Source organism: Phyllobates terribilis, unplaced genomic scaffold (assembly GCF_046119375.1).
Source record: "Phyllobates terribilis strain yellow unplaced genomic scaffold, ASM4611937v1 Scaffold_9__5_contigs__length_417890890, whole genome shotgun sequence".
Lineage (NCBI taxonomy): Eukaryota > Metazoa > Chordata > Amphibia > Anura > Dendrobatidae > Phyllobates > Phyllobates terribilis.
The window spans coordinates 179,388,235-179,409,663 of NW_027362769.1; the positions used below are offsets into that span (position 1 = coordinate 179,388,235).

General features: G+C 49.6%; 1 protein-coding gene across 1 annotated transcript in view; it reads right to left on the reverse strand.

Annotated features, from left to right (window-relative positions):
* SMARCAL1 (SNF2 related chromatin remodeling annealing helicase 1) overlaps window positions 1–10,393 on the reverse strand; it is a 29,283-nt gene extending 18,890 nt beyond the window's left edge. Inside the window, exons 1-5 of the mRNA XM_073647458.1 lie at window positions 10,242–10,393; window positions 3,900–4,712; window positions 2,922–2,972; window positions 2,330–2,584; window positions 214–264 (exon numbers count right to left, since the gene is read on the reverse strand). Coding sequence (XP_073503559.1) covers window positions 214–264; window positions 2,330–2,584; window positions 2,922–2,972; window positions 3,900–4,671 — 1,129 coding nt within the window. The 5' untranslated portion in view covers window positions 4,672–4,712; window positions 10,242–10,393. The remainder of the gene's footprint in view (window positions 1–213; window positions 265–2,329; window positions 2,585–2,921; window positions 2,973–3,899; window positions 4,713–10,241) is intronic.
* Window positions 10,394–21,429: the final 11,036 nt, after the last annotated feature.

The following is a 21,429-nucleotide window of genomic DNA, read 5'->3' on the forward strand; positions in this document are numbered from 1 at the left end:
TATAGAGACCGACAGGACCCCAGCAACTGTCATAGAGCGAGTGATGGGGGGATCAGTACGGCGAGTGCACAACTTACAAAACCAAGCAAAACTTGCACCAGATTTAGTATGGATTTACTGCTGTGGATTTGCGTGCAGATTTTGTTAGATTTGTGGTGTAAATGCGATCTGTGCAGTCGTAGCCCAATTGTGAACTGTTGAAGAGAAGCTTACTCAGTTTCTGGTAATCCTCCAGGAGAAAGCTCCATTTTCTGGTTTTCATGTCTGTAATGAAATAAGAATTTAAAGATAAAAAAAAAAAGCAATAAAGTAACCAAAGTATTAAACAAAGTATGAAACCTTATAAAAGAGCTGAGAGCAGCACAGAGGAGCTGACACCGAAATCCCCTATACACAGGACACAACTTCTCAATAAGTCGCCTCGTCATAAGTGACTGCACTAAATAGTTTTTTTACTTCGTAATTAAGGAACTTTCTCTAAAGTTTTTCATGAAACTTTCTAATCATTTTGTTGGTGTAGAATTGATGTAACTCCTGTACACAGCCGGCTGTCCTGTTGAGTTTGGGTGCAGATAGCTCGGGGCTGATATCAGCAGGAGGCCATGTATATCAGATGAACGCTGCCTTGAACACACAAATTAGGAGGGTTGGGACGGCCATATAATTTGTATGGTGCCTCCTGACTACCCTCCTTTAACTGGTGATGTTGGGGAAAGAGAGGATTGGACTGTTGGATTTCAACATGCCTGATCGTTTCCTTCTGAAGTGAGACAAGCAGGTGCCAGGAATCTGAAAGCGACGTACTCCTCTCACCCTACTGAGAAGACGTGCACTCGTGGATGAAGCGAGCGAGCAGAACAGCTGCCGGTGTTCATATCACGGTAACTCGTCCACCGCATATAATCATCATACAAAGAAGCGATCTAGGGCTTTATACACACTGCTGCAACTGCTCACCATTTTCACTATCTCTGCTATCAGCAAATATTCTTCCTTACACCTGGAGGATAAAAATCTGACCTGGTCAGGTAAGGGACGATTCAGACAAAGCAGTTTTTATATATATATATATTTATTTATTTATTTTTATTTTTTTTTTATTTTTTTTTTTTTTTTTTGCATTTCTGAGAGATAAAGTCTTGGAATTTCCGCTGCCGGACAGGTGTCTTGTAGAAACGGCTCCAGACGTGGCTGAAATGTAAAGCGTGGCTGCCTCACCTCTCTTCTCAGGTCAGACCCCGGCCGTTTGCGGCTTTCCTTTACTTACTGGCAGGGTCTGATCACAGATCTGTATGAGGTGTCATTAAAGAGGTGTCCAAAATATATTAATAGATATGATAGGTCATCAATATCAGATTGGCGGGGGTCGGACACCCTGCACCCCACCGATCAGCTGGTCGCAACATACAGAGCCGGAGCAGCACAGCACCTACACAGTGTAACGGAGTAGTATGGATCTGTACATTCGGCCGGCTGTGATCAGCAGATTGGTGGGGGGGGGGGCGCCTAGTGCTGGACCCCCACCAATCTGATATCAGTGACCAATCCTGAGGATGTATACCCAAGTCCTGGACAATTCATTTAACTACATAGACCTTATTCTTTCCAAGCATCTACTTATTTTCAGTTAGGAAAGATAGACAACAACCAATATGCCCCCCAATATAGCGGACGGCAGAGTCATCACCTGACGTCCTGAGCAGTAAAACTGAAAAAAAACGCAGGATGAGTTTGGAGAAGTTGAGCAAGAACCAATGTGTCCGTCATTGCCGCTCCCATAGGGACTGACCCGCACTCCTACACAACACATCGGCTTTATTTCTTTAGCAATATTGGAAGTCAGTAAGTTTCAGGAGCCTGGAAAAGTTTGGATGACAACCCGCATGTCAGCTGTACCGGTAACCATGGTCATTGTGGCCCAGAGATGTCAGATTCTGGCAACCATTGGGTCAGTTATCCCGATTTACCAAATCCAGATACTCATAAGTCTGGCAACTTTGCAGAACAAAGAAGGTTTACTAGTCAGGAGTCTGAGAAAGTCAGCTAATGATTGCTTTGGTCGCCATGCAGAATACTACTGGGAGCCAGCAATGGCCGATCACATGGCAGCACCTGTAGGGGGCGATGGCAGCCCCCGCTCCTCTTCTGTTGGGACGTCAGGCCAGGCCAGCTTATCAAGAGACGAGCCGTGTGTGCCATCAGGTAAGAGTCCGTTGCATGGCTCCCGTCCAGCAGCCACAGATCACTGACACGGATGATGGGACCAGGTCTTGGGAATCGATTTGCACCAACTCCACTGATCAATAACCAGACACAATCCGCTTCTTACCGTAATTCCGAGAGTTCATCTGCTTGAACAGACCGATCACCTCCACGTGATACCCGATGTCCACCTCAAAGCGAGAACGAGACAATAGCAGGCATTTGCCCTTTAAGACGGCATTAGGTCTCTGCCAGTTGTTGCACATGGCTAGAAGAGCGCTGGCGCCCCCGCTGGCACTGGACAGTAGTGCGGGGATATCGATGTCCTCCATTCCTTCCAGGGGCTTCAGGGTGACGTTCTGCAGCTTCTGGACCTCGCTCACTGCAGACAGACAGGAGGGTTGTTAGATATAGATATATATAGATATATATAGATATATATTAATTGTATATTCCACAGATGCTCCATGCAGAATACAGTATTTCACACTTTATTGCATTGTGGGAGATGGGGAAGTGGAGGGTTTTCAGCGAATGCTGCGATGTACGGCGTCGCACAATGCAAGTACCACAGGACCAGCCGGGCTGCAGGGCGATGAGCAGCCGGGGTGCTAAAAGCCGCCTAGGAGACAATTCAATGCAGCTTTGGATGTGACCAGAGTATAAGGGAGGAATACTCAGGTGTTACACACAGGGTGAGGCGTCGCTCCTATACTCACTCAGACTCGGATAATCCTCCAGGCCGAAATTCCACATTTTAGTTGCAGGATCTAAAAAAGAAGAATAAACCAAACATCAATAATAAACCACAAGTAGAAATATGTGATGATTGGAAAAGACTACAAATAGCCTGACATGGCTGACTACAGAGAACAATAGCTCCTGTACAGCTGAATGGTGGATAGAAATGAAGGATTGATAGCACAGGAGACCTGCAGAAGGGGGCCCGGGGTCACACTACGGATGTGGAGAGAAATACAGTAAATCGGCAGAGAAATTAAATCTGGTAGATTTTACTCCACATATCGGTATGGGGATTTTATTTTTGCAGAATGAGCCTAATTTTAGGTACAAATGCATACGAGGGGGTCATAGAGATTCCCTGTGGCTCAATCAGAGGGGTCCCCACCTGAGGCGCTGCCCCCTTAAATGCACAGATCGGCATTGATTGCAGCACTCGATGGGTTAAACAGTGGAGATCTTTTAACTCCTTAACAGATCTCCTCCGTCAGAGCGGGACGGCAGCCTCGCTCCTCGCACAAACACGAGGCTGCAATACCAGAATTATCATACAGTGCTGCGTCATCTGGGGGTCCCAAGAAGGCAAATCCTCCCCGTGTGCCCCAGTAGTGCAAACACTCATCAGACCAGGGGGGCTCAATCTGGCCGGACCCACCGTCACAGGAACCAGGGTTTCAGAAGACCGACCCACTGAGCTCAAATTATTTCTGCAATTTTCTAATATACTTTGCTTCAAATCCACATTTTCCAATATCCCTGCTTGCTGTCAGTGAATAAGAAACAGTTTTGTTTAAATCCAGCATCAAATATTCTGGATTATCAGACATCAGTAGCAAGGTCTAATGAATTCACTCGTGTCAGTAATAAGCGGCAGATTATCAGATATTCTGACTTTCTGGACTACTGGACGACGGATTAAATACATTAATGAGAAGAGAACCATGTGATGCGCTCACCATAGTTTTTGCTGGGAATCCCTTTGAAGAGGGCGATGAGCTGCACATTATATCCGACCTCTACCCGGAACCGCTCTCCGGCGTGTTTGACGCAACGACCTTTTATGCCGATCGCGCCTTTTTTGGCAGGTACGGCCTCGAAGCTGTTGGCACCGGCTGTAGTCTCCCTCCCGTCTGTCTGTGGCGCAGGCACCGTGGTCTTAGAGGGGGTTGTTGATGCCCCCGATCCATAGAATTTAGAAGCAGAACTGATGCTCTTTATCAGCTCCGTCCCAGCTCTCCTGGGACCAGAACGCTCGTCGTCGTGCGTCCTGTGCGAGTTATCCGGAGACTTGTGGGACTCTTGGAGAAAGTTTTTGGCTCCGTCTGGTTGCCGTGTTTGTCCGGCACTAACATTAGAGGAGGTCGTCATATAATCCACCTCGGCTGGAGCCGTCGCTGCGTTCTCCAGGGTGTTGGAGATAGTTTGTGCACGTGGCGGATTCTTGACATTGTCCGATGCATTCGCACCGCAGTTTCCAGTATTTGGAGTGATGTATTTAACACCATTCCCTTTCCAGTCTTCATTTTTGGCCGCCGCTGTGCTGAAGGCCGGTTGTGCATTTTGCAGGTGCTTGCCTCCGCTTGGCTGAGATTTGGTATTGGAAATGGGGGGCGCGTTCGGATTAACTCTGTCTTTCTGGGAGGCGAGTCTCTCCGCTCTCCTGGCCAAAGCCTTCTGCCTGTTCTCCTCGATTCTCCTCTTCTGCTCTTCGGTCAGACAGACGGACATCGTCTTGGATTTGACCCCGGATCGGAATCAACCGCTGTAACCTGAGAAAACACAAAACGCTCATAAAATGAAGCACATGGCAGCTAATTTTAGGCAAGGAATATTCCTTCAATGGTCTGTATATATTTTGCTAACTATTTGTTATTGTTTCGGTTTACCTAAAAGTAAAAAAAAATAAATAAATAAATTTGTGTATACAGCTTCAATGCAGATTTATGCATCTTACACACTACTAACCAACAGTGTTGAGGTATTACACCGTGCCAGGAGGAGCCGTGGCCGCATGGGCAGGGCTATGTGCCATTTACTGATACCGGCCATGCCGTATGCACAAGTGGCAGTAATCTGCTCCTGCCCTAGTCAGAAGGAAGGGGCTCAAATGCCACTTTAGGACAGGTGCACAATACCTGCCAATCACATACTTGACCTGGCGGGTGTCAGTACGTGTGATGTCACCACCCAGCACGGAGTTGAGCGGAGCTTTAAAGTCACTGCAGACTTGTAGCCTATGTGACTGCAGACTTGTGAATCCTCACATCACGTGCACTGTGCGCTCTGAGCGTTCTCCGGCGAGAGCGTGTGGCTGTAAGTATATAGTCTGCATATATGCAGTCATGTGTCACCTAGATGGGTGTACTGAGCGGCGCTGGACACAGTCTAGTCGGATTGTGGCCGGGAGTATGGATATCACATACTTGCAGTCACATGACCGTCGTTCCCGGCGCTGGCACCAGAGAATCTTCACAGCGAGCAGTGTATACAATGTGAGGAGTCACAAGTCTGAAGTCACATAGAGTGACTGCAGACTTGTAGCCCAAGGTTGGACAGCCCCTTTAACTCTTCTCAGACGTGTAACAAATGAATATCCTGGGTGGCGGCACCCGCAACTATCCGCAGCAATCATAGCCAGCTCCAATCACGGCCGTATAACCATTGTCAAGTCACGCGGTGCAGGCTTCCCCGGACACAGTTTTCACTATATAATGTATTACTGAAGATTACAGAATACAGCACAATTATGCCAATGTTCACAAGTTCAAGTTTTCTAAGAAGAATAAAAAATAAAGCATAAACTAAGTTTAAAAACAGCTTTTCCCACATTTAAAAAAAAAAAAAAAACTATGTTATGTAGCCCAATAGAAACGCCAGCACGGCGCACAAGAAAACGAGCCGCCATGCAGCTGCATCCACGGAGGAATGAAAACGTGGCGAGTCGGAGAAACGACGACAGAAAGTCGGCTTCATATTTAAGTCATGAAAACAAAATCCAGAAGTTTGTAAAAAAAAAAATAAAATAAAACAATCTACACAGGTTTGGTGTCGCTGTAATCGCAATGACCGGGGGACTCGCGCTGTCAGCTCACTGATATCGCATAATTAACGCCCTAAAGACAAAACCCAAAAAAATATATATTTTTTCATTTCACCAAACTTGGATTTTTTTTTTTTTTTTGCTTCACCTCGTCCCACAGAAAACAAATCACTCACATGGACCGGGGATGAAAAGTAAGAAGTTCTGGCTCTGGGAAGAAGGAAAAATGTGGTCGGATGGAAGCGCCCCATAGGTCACAGGGAGGAAACTGTGTGGCGTCAGGTTACATAATCCATAAGTAAGAAACAAGAAGGTGCAGAGACAGGAGCCACAGAGATCAGAGACATCCTGCAGCACTGCCGGGAGCTCACCCACCATCTTCACACAGGACTACTCCCAGCACTACCACCATCACAGCCCCAGAACTACTACTCCCTGCACTACCACCATCACAGCCCCAGCACTACCACCATAACAGCCCCAGAACTACTACTCCCTGCACTACCACCATCACAGCCCCTGCATTACCACCATCACAGCCCCAGAACTACTACTCCCAGCACTACCAACATCACAGCCCCAGAACTACTACTCCCAGCACTTTCACCATCACGGCCCCAGAACTACTACTCCCAGCACTACCACCATCACGGCCCCAGAACTACTACTCCCAGCACTACCACCATCACGGCCCCAGAACTACTACTCCCAGCACTACCACCATCACGGCCCCAGAACTACTACTCCCAGCACTACCACCATCACGGCCCCAGAACTACTACTCCCAGCACTACCACCATCACGGCCCCAGAACTACTACTCCCAGCACAACCACCATCACGGCCCCAGAACTACTACTCCCAGCACAACCACCATCACGGCCCCAGAACTACTACTCCCAGCACAACCACCATCACGGCCCCAGAACTACTACTCCCAGCACAACCACCATCGCGGCCCCAGAACTACTACTCCCAGCACAACCACCATCGCGGCCCCAGAACTACTACTCCCAGCACAACCACCATCACGGCCCCAGAACTACTACTCCCAGCACTACCACCATCACGGCCCCAGAACTACTACTCCCAGCACAACCACCATCACGGCCCCAGAACTACTACTCCCAGCACAACCACCATCGCGGCCCCAGAACTACTACTCCCAGCACAACCACCATCGCGGCCCCAGAACTACTACTCCCAGCACAACCACCATCACGGCCCCAGAACTACTACTCCCAGCACTACCACCATCACGGCCCCAGCACTACTACTCTCTGCACTACTACTCCCAGCCCTACCACCATCACAGCCCCAGCACTACTACTCCCAGCCCTACCACCATCACAGCCCCAGAACTACTACTCCCAGCACTACCACCATCACAGCCCCAGAACTACTACTCCCAGCACTACCACCATCACGGCCCCAGAACTACTACACCCAGCACTACCACCATCACGGCCCCAGAACTACCACTCCCAGCACTACCACCATCACGGCCCCAGAACTACCACCATCACGGCCCCAGGACTACTACTCCCAGCACTACCACCATCACGGCCCCAGCACTACTACTCCCAGCACTACCACCATCACGGCCCCAGCACTACTACTCCCAGCACTACCACCATCACGGCCCCAGCACTACTACTCCCAGCACTACCACCATCACGGCCCCAGAACTGCTACTGCCAGCACTAACAACATCACAGCCCCAGAACTACTACTCCCTGCACTACTACTCCCAGCCCTACCACCATCACAGCCCCAGAACTACTACTCCCAGCCCTACCACCATCACAGCCCCAGAACTACTACTCCCAGCACTACCACCATCACAGCCCCAGAACTACTACTCCCAGCACTACCACCATCACAGCCCCAGAACTACTACTCCCAGCACTACCACCATCACAGCCCCAGAACTACTACTCCCAGCACTACCACCATCACGGCCCCAGAACTACTACACCCAGCACTACCACCATCACGGCCCCAGAACTACTACACCCAGCACTACCACCATCACAGCCCCAGAATTACTACTCCCAGCACTACCACCATCACGGCCCCAGAACTACTACTCCCAGCACTACCACCATCACGGCCCCAGCACTACTACTCCCAGCACTACCACCATCACGGCCCCAGCACTACTACTCCCAGCACTACCACCATCACGGCCCCAGAACTACTACTCCCAGCACTACCAACATCACAGCCCCAGAACTACTACTCCCTGCACTACCACCATCACGGCCCCAGAACTACTACACCCAGCACTACCACCATCACGGCCCCAGAACTACCACCATCACAGCCCCAGAATTACTACTCCCAGCACTACCACCATCACGGCCCCAGCACTACTACTCCCAGCACTACCACCATCACGGCCCCAGCACTACTACTCCCTGCACTACCACCATCACGGCCCCAGAACTACTACACCCAGCACTACCACCATCACGGCCCCAGAACTACTACACCCAGCACTACCACCATCACGGCCCCAGAACTACTACACCCAGCACTACCACCATCACGGCCCCAGAACTACCACCATCACAGCCCCAGAATTACTACTCCCAGCACTACCACCATCACGGCCCCAGAACTACCACCATCACAGCCCCAGAATTACTACTCCCAGCACTACCACCATCACGGCCCCAGCACTACTACTCCCAGCACTACCACCATCACGGCCCCAGCACTACTACTCCCTGCACTACCACCATCACGGCCCCAGAACTACTACACCCAGCACTACCACCATCACGGCCCCAGAACTACTACACCCAGCACTACCACCATCACGGCCCCAGAACTACTACACCCAGCACTACCACCATCACGGCCCCAGAACTACCACCATCACAGCCCCAGAATTACTACTCCCAGCACTACCACCATCACGGCCCCAGCACTACTACTCCCAGCACTACCACCATCACGGCCCCAGCACTACCAGCATCACAGCCCCAGCACTACTACTCCCTGCACTACCACCATCACAGCCCCAGAACTACTACACCCAGCACTACTACTCCCAGCCCTACCACCATCACAGCCCCAGAACTACTACTCCCTGCACTACCACCATCACAGCCCCAGAACTACTACTCCCAGCACTACCACCATCACGGCCCCAGAACTACTACTCCCAGCACTACCACCATCACGGCCCCAGAACTACTACTCCCAGCACTACCACCATCACGGCCCCAGAACTACTACTCCCAGCACTACCACCATCACGGCCCCAGAACTACTACACCCAGCACTACCACCATCACGGCCCCAGAACTACTACTCCCAGCACTACCACCATCACGGCCCCAGAACTACTACACCCAGCACTACCACCATCACGGCCCCAGAACTACTACACCCAGCACTACCACCATCACGGCCCCAGAACTACTACACCCAGCACTACCACCATCACGGCCCCAGAACTACCACCATCACAGCCCCAGAATTACTACTCCCAGCACTACCACCATCACGGCCCCAGAACTACCACCATCACAGCCCCAGAATTACTACTCCCAGCACTACCACCATCACGGCCCCAGCACTACTACTCCCAGCACTACCACCATCACGGCCCCAGCACTACTACTCCCAGCACTACCACCATCACGGCCCCAGCACTACCACCATCACGGCCCCAGAACTACTACTCCCAGCACTACCACCATCACAGCCCCAGAACTACTACACCCAGCACTACCACCATCACAGCCCCAGAACTACTACTCCCTGCACTACCACCATCACAGCCCCAGCACTACTACCATCACGGCCCCAGAACTACTACACCCAGTACTACCACCATCACAGCCCCAGAACTACTACACCCAGCACTACCACCATCACAGCCCCAGAACTACTACACCCAGCACTACCACCATCACAGCCCCAGAACTACTACACCCAGCACTACCACCATCACAGCCCCAAACTACTACTCCCAGCACTACCACCATCACAGCCCCAGAACTACTACTCCCTGCACTACCACCATCACAGCCCCAGAACTACTACTCCCTGCACTACCACCATCACAGCCCCAGAACTACTACTCCCAGAACTACCACAGCCCCAACACTACCACCACACATCCCCCATCACAACCCCAGTACTACTCCCAGGTAAACCTCAGTCCCAGCACTACTAAATCTTCCACTCCCAGCACTACCACACCCAGCATGCCCATGGCCCAGGGAGCTGCCGCTGTCACTTACCCGCCTCATTCCCCATCACAGATTTGTATAGGCGCCGCCACCAGTTAGCACCTGACGTCATCACCCAGCGACATCAGGGAAGGAGAGGCGCAGAGGTGACGTCACCGAGACTCCGGGCGCCATGGTAACTGCTGGCGGCAGCTCTGGAGGAAAGGACGTAAAGCTGAGGTGTCCTGAGACATTATCCGTGATACTCCGGTGTCACGTGGTGAAGGGTATCACACAGCATCAGATACAGCAGCACAGCAAAGTGTATCACACAGCAGAGGATTAGATACACCAGTACTGCAGATTGTAAAACACAGGATAGGCTTAGATACACTGCTCAGCAGAGAGTATCCCACATGATAGGATTAGATACACGGCTCAGCAGAGTATCCCACATGATAGGATTAGATACACGGCTCGGCAGAGAGTATCCCACATGATAGGATTAGATACACGGCTCAGCAGAGAGTATCCCACATGATAGGATTAGATACACGGCTCAGCAGAGAGTATCCCACATGATAGGATTAGATACACGGCTCAGCAGAGAGTATCCCACATGATAGGATTAGATACACGGCTCGGCAGAGAGTATCCCACATGATAGGATTAGATACACTGCTCAGCAGAGAGTATCCCACATGATAGGATTAGATATACAGCTCGGCAAAGAGTATCCCACATGATAGGATTAGATACACGGCTCAGCAGAGAGTATCCCACATGATAGGATTAGATACACTGCTCAGCAGAGAGTATCCCACATGATAGGATTAGATACACGGCTCAGCAGAGAGTATCCCACATGATAGGATTAGATACACGGCTCGGCAGAGAGTATCCCACATGATAGGATTAGATATACAGCTCGGCAAAGAGTATCCCACATGATAGGATTAGATACACGGCTCAGCAGAGAGTATCCCACATGATAGGATTAGATACACTGCTCAGCAGACAGTATCGCACAGGAGAGGATTAGATACACTGCTCAGCAGACAGTATCACACAGGATAGGATTAGATACACAGCTCAGCAGACAGTATCACACAGGATAGGATTAGATACACTGCTCAGCAGACAGTATCACACAGGATAGGATTAGATACACGGCTCAGCAGAGAGTATCCCACATGATAGGATTAGATACACGGCTCAGCAGAGAGTATCCCACATGATAGGATTAGATACACGGCTCGGCAGAGAGTATCCCACATGATAGGATTAGATACACGGCTAAGCAGAGAGTATCCCACATGATAGGATTAGATACATGGCTCAGCACAGAGTATCCCACATGATAGGATTAGATACACGGCTCGGCAGAGAGTATCCCACATGATAGGATTAGATACACGGCTCAGCAGAGAGCATCCCACATGATAGGATTAGATACACGGCTCGGCAGACAGTATCCCACATGATAGGATTAGATACACTGCTCAGCACAGAGTATCACACAGGATGGGATTAGATACACAGCTCAGCAGACAGTATCCCACATGATAGGATTAGATACACTTCCATGCGGAGCTTTCTTACCGTCCTGTCAATGCCGCCATAGGCCCAGGCCGCTCACAGCTGTTCTGTAATGTGACCGCTCTGCGGCTCAGAGAAGACCCCTGAACTTCCCCCTCTCCTGACTGATCATCTTTGCAATGTGCTGGAAAAACGATTGTAATCCATGGAGGCCGCAGCGAGCGACGAACAAGAGTTACAGGATTGGCTGCTAACGTCTCGGCGCCAGGTAATGCCGGACTCCGAGCTCTTGTGGAGTCCAGGAATCTGTGGGTTACACTGGTACAAGGAGACGAGGTAACTGACAACGTGTCTAGAATAGAACGTGAGCAGATTTTCTCCGTTGTCGATGTCTCTTTGTGAACACCGCTGCAAAATTATTGAGATTATTAAGGTTAGCTTAAAGGGGATGTCCAGGATTGAAGTAAGGACAAGTCATCAATATTAAATACCTAGAGAACCAATTTAGCCCTCTCTAACTTAGTACCCCTGGGTGAAGCTAAGGGCGAAACGCGCCAGTCTGAAGTGGAGGCCTTTGTTCACTCTTTCTTTATGTTGTAAGCAGGTCATTTCATTCCCACATGCTTTGTATCATTGAATGTTACCTATGTGGAGTTTTTTTCTCTATTTTTGCTAACAAAATACTAATTTACTGGATTTATTAAGCTAAATGCCCCCAAATTGTGATACAATATGAAACACTGTGATAAATCTGGCATATTTGAAGTCTGCACAGTCTATATCTTCACTGTCCCCTTCACACATCAGTGTCTCCGGTACGTGTGGTGACACACACGTAGACCCTGTAAAAAAAAAAAACTTCTTTCTGTATATTTTTTCTATCAAGGACTTCTTATCAGATGCGATCGATCAAAATGGGAAGTGCATTGAGCTGTAGGGTGCATTGCTGGAAAAGGGAAACAAATAAAAATAAAAAAAACTCTTTAAATCTCTTAGTTTGCGAGTGTGAACGAGCTGAGTGTGACCGGAGTGTAAGTGCGAACGAAAGTAAGTGTGTGACTTGTTTTTCAGTGACTTTGGATTCAGGGAGTTTGGAAGGGAGGACTTTGGACTGAATTGCTGTCTGTATTTTATTAATTCTTTACTTTTCTTTTTACTTAACATTCTGTCTATTGCAATCCCCATTAGAAAATGAGCTCCATTATTGACAATGCTATCCAGTGTACATCTTGCCACATGTATGCATTCCTTGAACAGCCGGTCGGGGTTGCTTACTGCTGAGCAAGATGTGTGCACGTTGTGCGTTTGGAAGCCCAGGTACTGGATCTAAATGAGCAGCTGGCAACACTGAGATCCATTGACAATATGGAAAGGAGTCTGCTGCTCACTGAGCAGCTGCTCACTGGGGTAGATGTGGGGGAGGGTGGTAGTCGGGAGCTGCAGGACAGTGAGGCCGCTAGTTTGGTGACAGTTAGAAGGGGGGGTAGAGGGAAGAGTGCCAGGGAGGCTAGTCCTGATCTGGCACACCCCAATAAGTTTGCAAAGTTGGCAGATGAGGGGAGTGACGGTACAGGGGTAGCACTGCTGCAGCAAGGCATGTCCCCTGAAAGCCGGAGGAGTGTCAGCTCCAATAAAGAGGGAAATAGGAGAGCAGGGCAGGCCAGGCAGGTGCTGGTAGTGGGGGACTCAATTATTAGGGGAACAGATAGGGCAATCTGTCACAAAGACAGGGATCGTCGAACAGTGTGCTGCCTACCTGGCGCTCGAGTCCGGCACATCGCTGATCGGGTTGACAGATTACTGGGAGGGGCTGGTGAGGACCCAGCTTTCATGGTGCACATTGGCACAAATGACAAAGTTAGAGGTACGTGGAAGGTCCTTAAAGATGATTTCAGGGAATTAGGCTGCAAGCTGAAAGCAAGGACCTCCAAGGTGGTATTCTCTGAAATACTACCGGTACCACGTGCCACGCCAGAGAGGCAACGGGAGATTAGGGAGATAAATAAGTGGCTCAAGAACTGGTGTAGGAAGAAGGGGTTTGGGTTCCTGGAGAACTGGGCCGACTTCTCAGTTGGCTACAGACTCTATGCTAGGGACCGGCTGCACCTCAATGGGGAGGGTGCAGCTGTGCTGGGGGAGAAAATGGCAAGAAGGTTGGAGGAGTGTTTAAACTAGGGATTGGGGGGGAAGGTATTCATTTTATAGGTGGGGAAGATAGTGCAGATAGTGACCTGGGCACAAATAAAGAAATTGGGGCTGGGGTTAGAAGAGTCAATATAGTAAGAAGGAACAGAGGTACAGAGAGATACATAAAATGCATGTACACTAATGCCAGAAGCCTCACCAACAAAATGGAGGAATTAGAATTAATTTTGTTGGAAAATAATTATGACATGGTAGGGATATCTGAGACGTGGCTGGACGAGAGCCATGACTGGGCAGTTAATTTACAGGGCTATAGTCTGTTCAGAAATGACCGTACAAACAAGCGAGGGGGGGGGGTGTTTATATGTAAAATCATCCTTAAAACCTGTCTTGCGGGAGGATATATGTGAATCTAATGAAAATGTAGAGTCCCTGTGGGTGGAGATAAGGGGAGGGGGAAAAAATAATAAATTACTGATAGGGGTTTGTTATAAGTCTCCAAAAATAATGGAAGTAGCGGAGAATATCCTCGTAAAGCAAATAGATGAAGCAGCGACTCAAGGAGAAGTCATTATTATGGGAGACTTCAAATCTGTAGTTCCAGCAAACGTAATAGGTTTGTAGCATTGGCGTCTCTGCCCCGTACTAGGCAGAGACGCCGTCCCTCTCACCTCCCCTCTCCTGGCGCGGCGTCCTCCAGCGCTTCTCTCCCCGCTGCTTCCGGCACGCGCTCCTTCCCCGGCAGTGTGCTTAGGGCGCGCGCGCTCCCCCTCTCTTAAAGGGACCGCGCGCGCCGTCCTAAAGAGTCCCCGGCCAATTGCCGGAGGACCTCCCATATATAAGGCACCTCCTCCAAAATGGAGGTGCCCGAGCAATGTTGTTGCAAAGCCTTCACTCTGCTTCAGCCCTCAGGTCCCGTTACCTGTTACCTGCCAGTCACCTGCCAGATTCCTGCTTGTTACCTGCCAGTCACCTGCCAGATTCCTGCCTGTTACCTGCCAGTCACCTGCCAGTTTCCTGCTTGATACCTGCCTGTTATCCGCTTACCTGCTTGCAAGCCTGTGGTCTGACGGTCTGCCTTTCGACACCTGTCAGTCTGTCTATGGACCAGCCTGCCCGCTCACCTGGGAGCGCTCACCTGCTACCTGCCTGCTAGCCTACCTGGAGGCTCTGCCGTCACTTGCCGTGACCACCTGCCTGTCCAGAGACTCTTGCCCGCTCACCTGGGAGCACTCACCTGTTACCTGCCTGCTAGCCTACCTGGAGGCTCTGCCGTCACTTGCCGTGACCACCTGCCTGTCCAGAGACTCTTGCCCGCTCACCTGGGAGCGATCACCTGTTACCTGCCTGCTAGCCTACCAGGAGGCTCTGTCGTCACTTGCCGCGACCACCTGCCTGTCCATAGACTCTTGCCCGCTCACCTGGGAGCGCTCACCTGCTACCTGCCTGCTAGCCTACCTGGAGGCTCTGCCGTCACTTGCCGTGACCACCTGCCTGTCCAGAGACTCTTGCCCGCTCACCTGGGAGCGCTCACCTGTTACCTGCCTGCTAGCCTACCTGGAGGCTCTGCCGTCACTTGCCGTGACCACCTGCCTGTTCAGAGACTCTTGCCCACTCACCTGGGAGCGTTCACCTGCTACCTGCCTGCTAGCCTACCTGGAGGCTCTGCCGTCACTTGCCGTGACCACCTGCCTGTCCAGAGACTCTTGCCCGCTCACCTGGGAGCGCTCACCTGTTACCTGCCTGCTAGCCTACCTGGAGGCTCTGCCGTCACTTGCCGTGACCACCTGCCTGTCCAGAGACTCTTGCCCGCTCACCTGGGAGCGTTCACCGACTACCTGCCCTTCTACCCAGAGACTGTCCCTGTCACTTGCCGTGACTACCTGCCCTTCTACCCAGAGACTGTCCCTGTCACTTGCCGTGAGTACCTGCCCGTCTTCCCTGGGAGCCACCCGCTTCCTAACAAGGACTGCCCCCTTGTATAGTTGCTCAGAGGTTCCACCTCCCAGACCCGTTACAAGGTTTTTGACAACTATGAGAGACAATTACCTTTCACAACTGGTTCAGGACCGAACAAGAAGGGGGGCACTGCTAGACCTAATATTAACCAATAGGCCAGACCGCATATCAAATATACGAGTCGGGGGTCACTTGGGTAATAGTGATCACAAAATAATACGTTTTCATGTAACCTTTAATAAGATGTGTAGTGGAGGGGTTACAAGGACACTAAACTTCAGGAAGGCAAATTTCCAACGGTTGAGAGATGATCTTAGTGCAATAAACTGGGACGATATCCTGAGACATAAAGCAAATGGGAAACATTTATTAGCATCCTGAATAGTAACTGTGCACAATATATACCCTATGGGAATAAACATGCTAGAAATAGGAGGAAACCACTATGGCTAAATAGAGCTGTAAGGGGCGCAATAAGTGACAAAAAGAAAGCATTTAGAGAACTAAAGCAAGTAGGTAGTGATGAGGCATTAAATAATTTATTTAATTTTCTATATTTATGTAAAAAACAAATCAAGGCAGCAAAGATTGAGGCAGAGAGAATCATTGCCAGAGAAAGTAAAAATAACCCCAAAATATTCTTTAACTACATAAATAGTAAAAAACTATAAAATGATAGTGTTGGCCCCCTTAAAAATAGTCTGGTTGAAATGGTGGATGAGGATGAGGAAAAAGCCAATATGCTAAATGATTTTTTTTCAACCATATTTACACAAGAAAATCGCATGACAGAAAACATGATTAGTGATAACAAAAATTCTCCAGTAGCTTCACCCAGCACTTGCTTCACCCAGCAGGAAGTGCGGCGGCGTCTAAAAATCACTAAAGTTGACAAATCCCCGGGCCCGGATGGGATACACCCACGAGTACTGCAGGAATTAAGTAACGTCATAGATAGACCATTATTTTTATTCTTTAAAGATTCCACAATAACAGGGTCTGTACCACAGGACTGGCGTATAGCAAATGTGGTGCCAATATTCAAAAAGGGGACAACAACCGAACTTGGAAATTATAGGCCAGTAAACTTAACCTCTACTGTGGGTAAAATCCTGGAGGGTTTCCTAAGAGATGCTATAATAGAGTATCTGAAGAAGAAGAACCTCATGACCCAATATCAACATGGGTTTACGAGGGACCGTTCCTGTCAAACTAATCTGATCAGTTTTTATGAGGAGGCAAGTTCCGGACTGGACCAAGGAAATGCAGTGGATGTTGTGTATATGGACTTTTCAAAAGCTTTTGATACGGTTCCACACAAAAGGTTGATACTAAAAATGAGAACAATGGGGATAGGGGAAAATATATGTATGTGGGTTAAGAATTGGCTCAGTGATAGGAAACAAAGGGTGGTTATTAATGGAAAACACTCAGACTGGGTCTCAGGTAACAGTGGGGTACCACAGGGGTAAGTATTGGGCCCCCTTCTTCTTTAATTATTTATTAATGACCTTGTAGGGGGCATACAGAGTAATATTTCAATGTTTGCACATGACACTAAACTCTGCAGGGTAATCAATACAGAGGAGGACAATTTTATATTACAGGAGGATCTATGTAAACTAGAAGCTTGGGCTGATAAATGGCAAATGAGCTTTAATGGGGATGAATGTAAGGTAATGCACTTGGGCAGAGGAAATAAGATGTATAATTATATGCTTAATTGTAAAACACTGGGCAAAACTGTAACTGAAAAAGACCTAGGTGTATTGGTGGACGACAAGCTCACGTTTAGTGGCCAGTGTCAGGCAGCTGCTGCAAAGGCAAATAAAATAATGGGATGCATTAAAAGAGGCATAGATGCTCATGAGGAGAAGATAATTTTACCTCTATACAAGTCATTAGTGCGACCACACGTAGAATACTGTGTACAGTTCTGGTCTCCGGTGTATAAGAAAGACATAGCTGAACTAGAGCGGGTGCAGAGAAGAGCGACCAAGGTTATTAGAGGACTGGGGGGTCTACAATACCTAGACAGGTTATTAGAGGACTGGGGGGTCTGCAATACCTAGACAGGTTATTAGAGGACTGGGGGGTCTGCAATACCAAGACAGGTTATTAGAGGACTGGGGGGTCTGCAATACCAAGACAGGTTATTAGAGGACTGGGGGGTCTGCAATACCTAGACAGGTTATTACACTTGGGGTTATTTACTGTGGAAAAAAGAAGGCTTAGGGGTGACCTTATTACTATGTACAAGTATATGAGGGGACAGTACAAAGACCTTTCTGCTGATCTTTTTACTCTGAGGCCTGAGACTGGGACAAGGGGGCATCTTCTACGTCTGGAGGAAAGAAGGTTTAATCATAATCACAGACGCGGATTCTTTACTGTAAGAGCAGTGAGACTATGGAGCTCTCTGCCGCATGATGTTGTAATGAGTGATTCACTATTAAAGTTTAAGAAGGGCATGGACGCCTTTCTGGAAAAGTATAATATTACAGGTTATATATACTAGATTCCTTGATAGGGCGTTGATCCAGGGAACTAGTCTGATTGTCGTATGGAGTCGGGAAGGAATTTTTTTCCCCAATGTGGAGCTTAGTGTTTGCCACATGGTGTTTTTTGCCTTCCTCTCGATCAACATGTTAGTCTATGGGTTGAACTAGATGGACTTAGTCTTCCTTCAACCTTAAAAACTATGTTACTATGTTACTAAAGTATCAATATCACGATATTCTTATAAAAAAATGTATTGATTTATTCTTGAATTGTCCATTAAAAAGAATGATGATTGCAGAAGTTACATAAAATAGTTAAATAGTTAGAGTGATCTCTACCATCTTTTCCTGGGATCCTGGATGGTAGATTGCATCTGTCTGTGTCCAGCACGTGTGTCAGGATGACACCATGTGTTGTTCAGTGTCCTGTGAAATGGCAAGCGTGCCCCCCCACCTGTCTCTAACATGGGGTTTTATAGCCGGTCATATCAGTCACGTTACTAATGTCCCCGCTGACCACAGCCTCCGGGATCATCGTGGAACCTCCTTATTATGGATTACGGCGGAGCATGTGGATTACTGTTATTTCTATGGTAATAAATGGGTAAATGAGGGTTATTGTCAGAGAGTGCTTTTTACAATTAAAGGACTTTTCTCTGTGTGTATGTTTATTACTTTTCACTACGGGGTTAGTAATGGAGGTTTCTGATAGGAGCCTCAACATATTACTAGCTCCTGGGCTTGATGTCAGCGGACATTACACAGCTGACATCAACCCCAAAATCATTACCCCGATTGCGAGCGCCCCAGGGCAAGTGGGAAAAGTGGAGGCTAAGCACCAGAATTGGTTCATCTAAGGGATGCACGATTTCTAGGGCAGATGAGAGCTGGTGTCTGGAAGAGTCCAATATGCATGTCCCCTTCCCAGCCTATCAAGATCAGCCCGCAGCTATCTGTTTAGTCTTTGCAGGTTATTAAAAATAGGGGGAACCCCACATCATTTTTTTGTGCCCCCCCTTTTTAATAACTAGTAAAGGCTATGCAGAGAGCTGTGAGCTGATATTAATAGGCTAGGAAGATGCTGCCACTGCTAAATCTCTGCCCATTTAGCCTGACCATCAACCCCTCATTGTTCCTCCTCCCTGCTACTGCTGAATCTCTGCCCACCTAGCCTGATTATCAGCCCTCAGTGCCTCTCCTCCCTGCTGCTGCTGAATCTCTGCCCACCTAGCCTGATTATCAGTCTTCAGTGTCTCTCCTCCCTGCTGCTGCTGTATCGCTGCCCACCTAGCCTGATTATCAGCCCTCAGTGTCTCTCCTCCCTACTGCTGAACCTCTGCCCACCTAGCCTGATTATCAGTCCTTAGTGTCCCTCCTCCCTGCCACTGCTGAATCTATGCCCACCTAGCCTGATTATCAGTCCTCAGTGTCCCTCCTCCCTGCTACTGCTTAATCTCTGCCCACCTAGCCTGATTATCAGCCCTCAGTGTCTCTCCTCTCTGCTACTGCTGAATCTCTGCCCACCTAGCCTGATTATCAGCCACAGTGTCTCTCCTCCCTGCTGCTGAACCTCTCCCACCTAGCCTGATTATCAGCCCCTCAGTGTCTCTCCTCCCTGCTGCTGCTGGATCGCTGCCCACCTAGCCTGATTATCAGCCCTCAGTGTCTCTCCTCCCTGCTACTGCTGAATATCTGCCCACCTAGCCTTTTTATCAGCCCTCAGTGTCTCTCCTCCCTGCTGCTGAACCTCTGCCCACATAGCCTGATTGTTAGGGTGAACACTTTGGTATGTTCACTAGTTGCCTGCTCCTGGTCTAATGGATATGATCAAGTGCATGCCAGAAAGAATAACATCAGACACACACACAGTCGGATGTAAGCTCTACTTGATCAGCTATGGCACAGCTCCAAGGGTCTTTATTCAACCCGAACATAGACTTATATGGACTGTAAATAGGGTCTCGGTTAACCCTAGAATGGGAGTAACCAGATGTATTCTGTAGCGTCGGCGTCTCTGCCCCCTGCCAGGCAGAGACGCTGTCCCTCTCACCTCCCCGCTCCCTGCGCGGCATCCTCCTGCGCTCCTCTTTCTGCTGCTGCCGGCGCGCGCAGCTTCCCGGGCACTGTACTTAGGGCGCGCGCACTCCCTCTCTTTTAAGGGGCCACGCGAACCGTCCTAAGGAGTCCCCGGCCAATAGCCGAGGGTCCTCCCATATATAAGGCACCTCCTCCAAAATGGAGGTGCCCGAGCAAAAGTTGATGCACAGCATACTTACCTCTGCTTCAGCCCTCAGGTCCAGTTGCCAGCCTGACTACTGTTCCAGTCCGCCAGCCTGACTACTCTCCAGCCCGACAGTCTGCCTTCCGTTCTACCCGCCAGTCTGTCTATGGGCAAGTCCGCCTGCTTACCAGGAAGCACCTGCCAGTTACCTGCCTGCTACCTGCCGTGCCTGCCAGCCCGCTCACCTGGGAGCACTCGCCTGTTACCTGCCTGTTACCTGAAATCCGACCTGGAGGCTCCTGCTGTCACTTGCCGTGACCACCCGCCTGCTAACCTAGAGACTTCAGCCTGCTTGGCCGTCACTTGCCGTAGCCTACCTGGAGGCTCCTGCTGTCACTTGCCGTGACCACCTATCCGTTACCTAGAGAATTCTACCTGCTCTGCCGTCACGTGCCGTGACCACCTGTCAACTATCCAGAGACTTCTGCCTGCCTGTTGTGTCCATCCGCTATACCGGTCAGTCCCAGTCTGCTGACCCGTTGGAGCCACCTGCTCTCTTACAAGGTCGTCCCCAGAGTAGCACCTGGTCCCTCCCTGGTCACGGAGTCGTTAGCCGCCGTACGACCAGGGTCGGTCTGAGTTGATGCTTAGTCACGCCCCTCTGGGTCCCTCCTTGCACCGCGGCACAGAGGTTCCACCACCCGGATCCGTAACAGTTTGCTCGGGCCATGGAACCCGGTGGCCCCCAGGCTCCTTTGCTTGCTGACCTGTACCAGGAGGTTTCTCGTCAGAGATCCCAACAGGAAACCATCCTGACCTACCTGCGGTCTGTCAACACTCGCCTGGACACGCTGTCCGTACCACCTGTGTCCTCCCCTAGTCGAGCAACACCCGC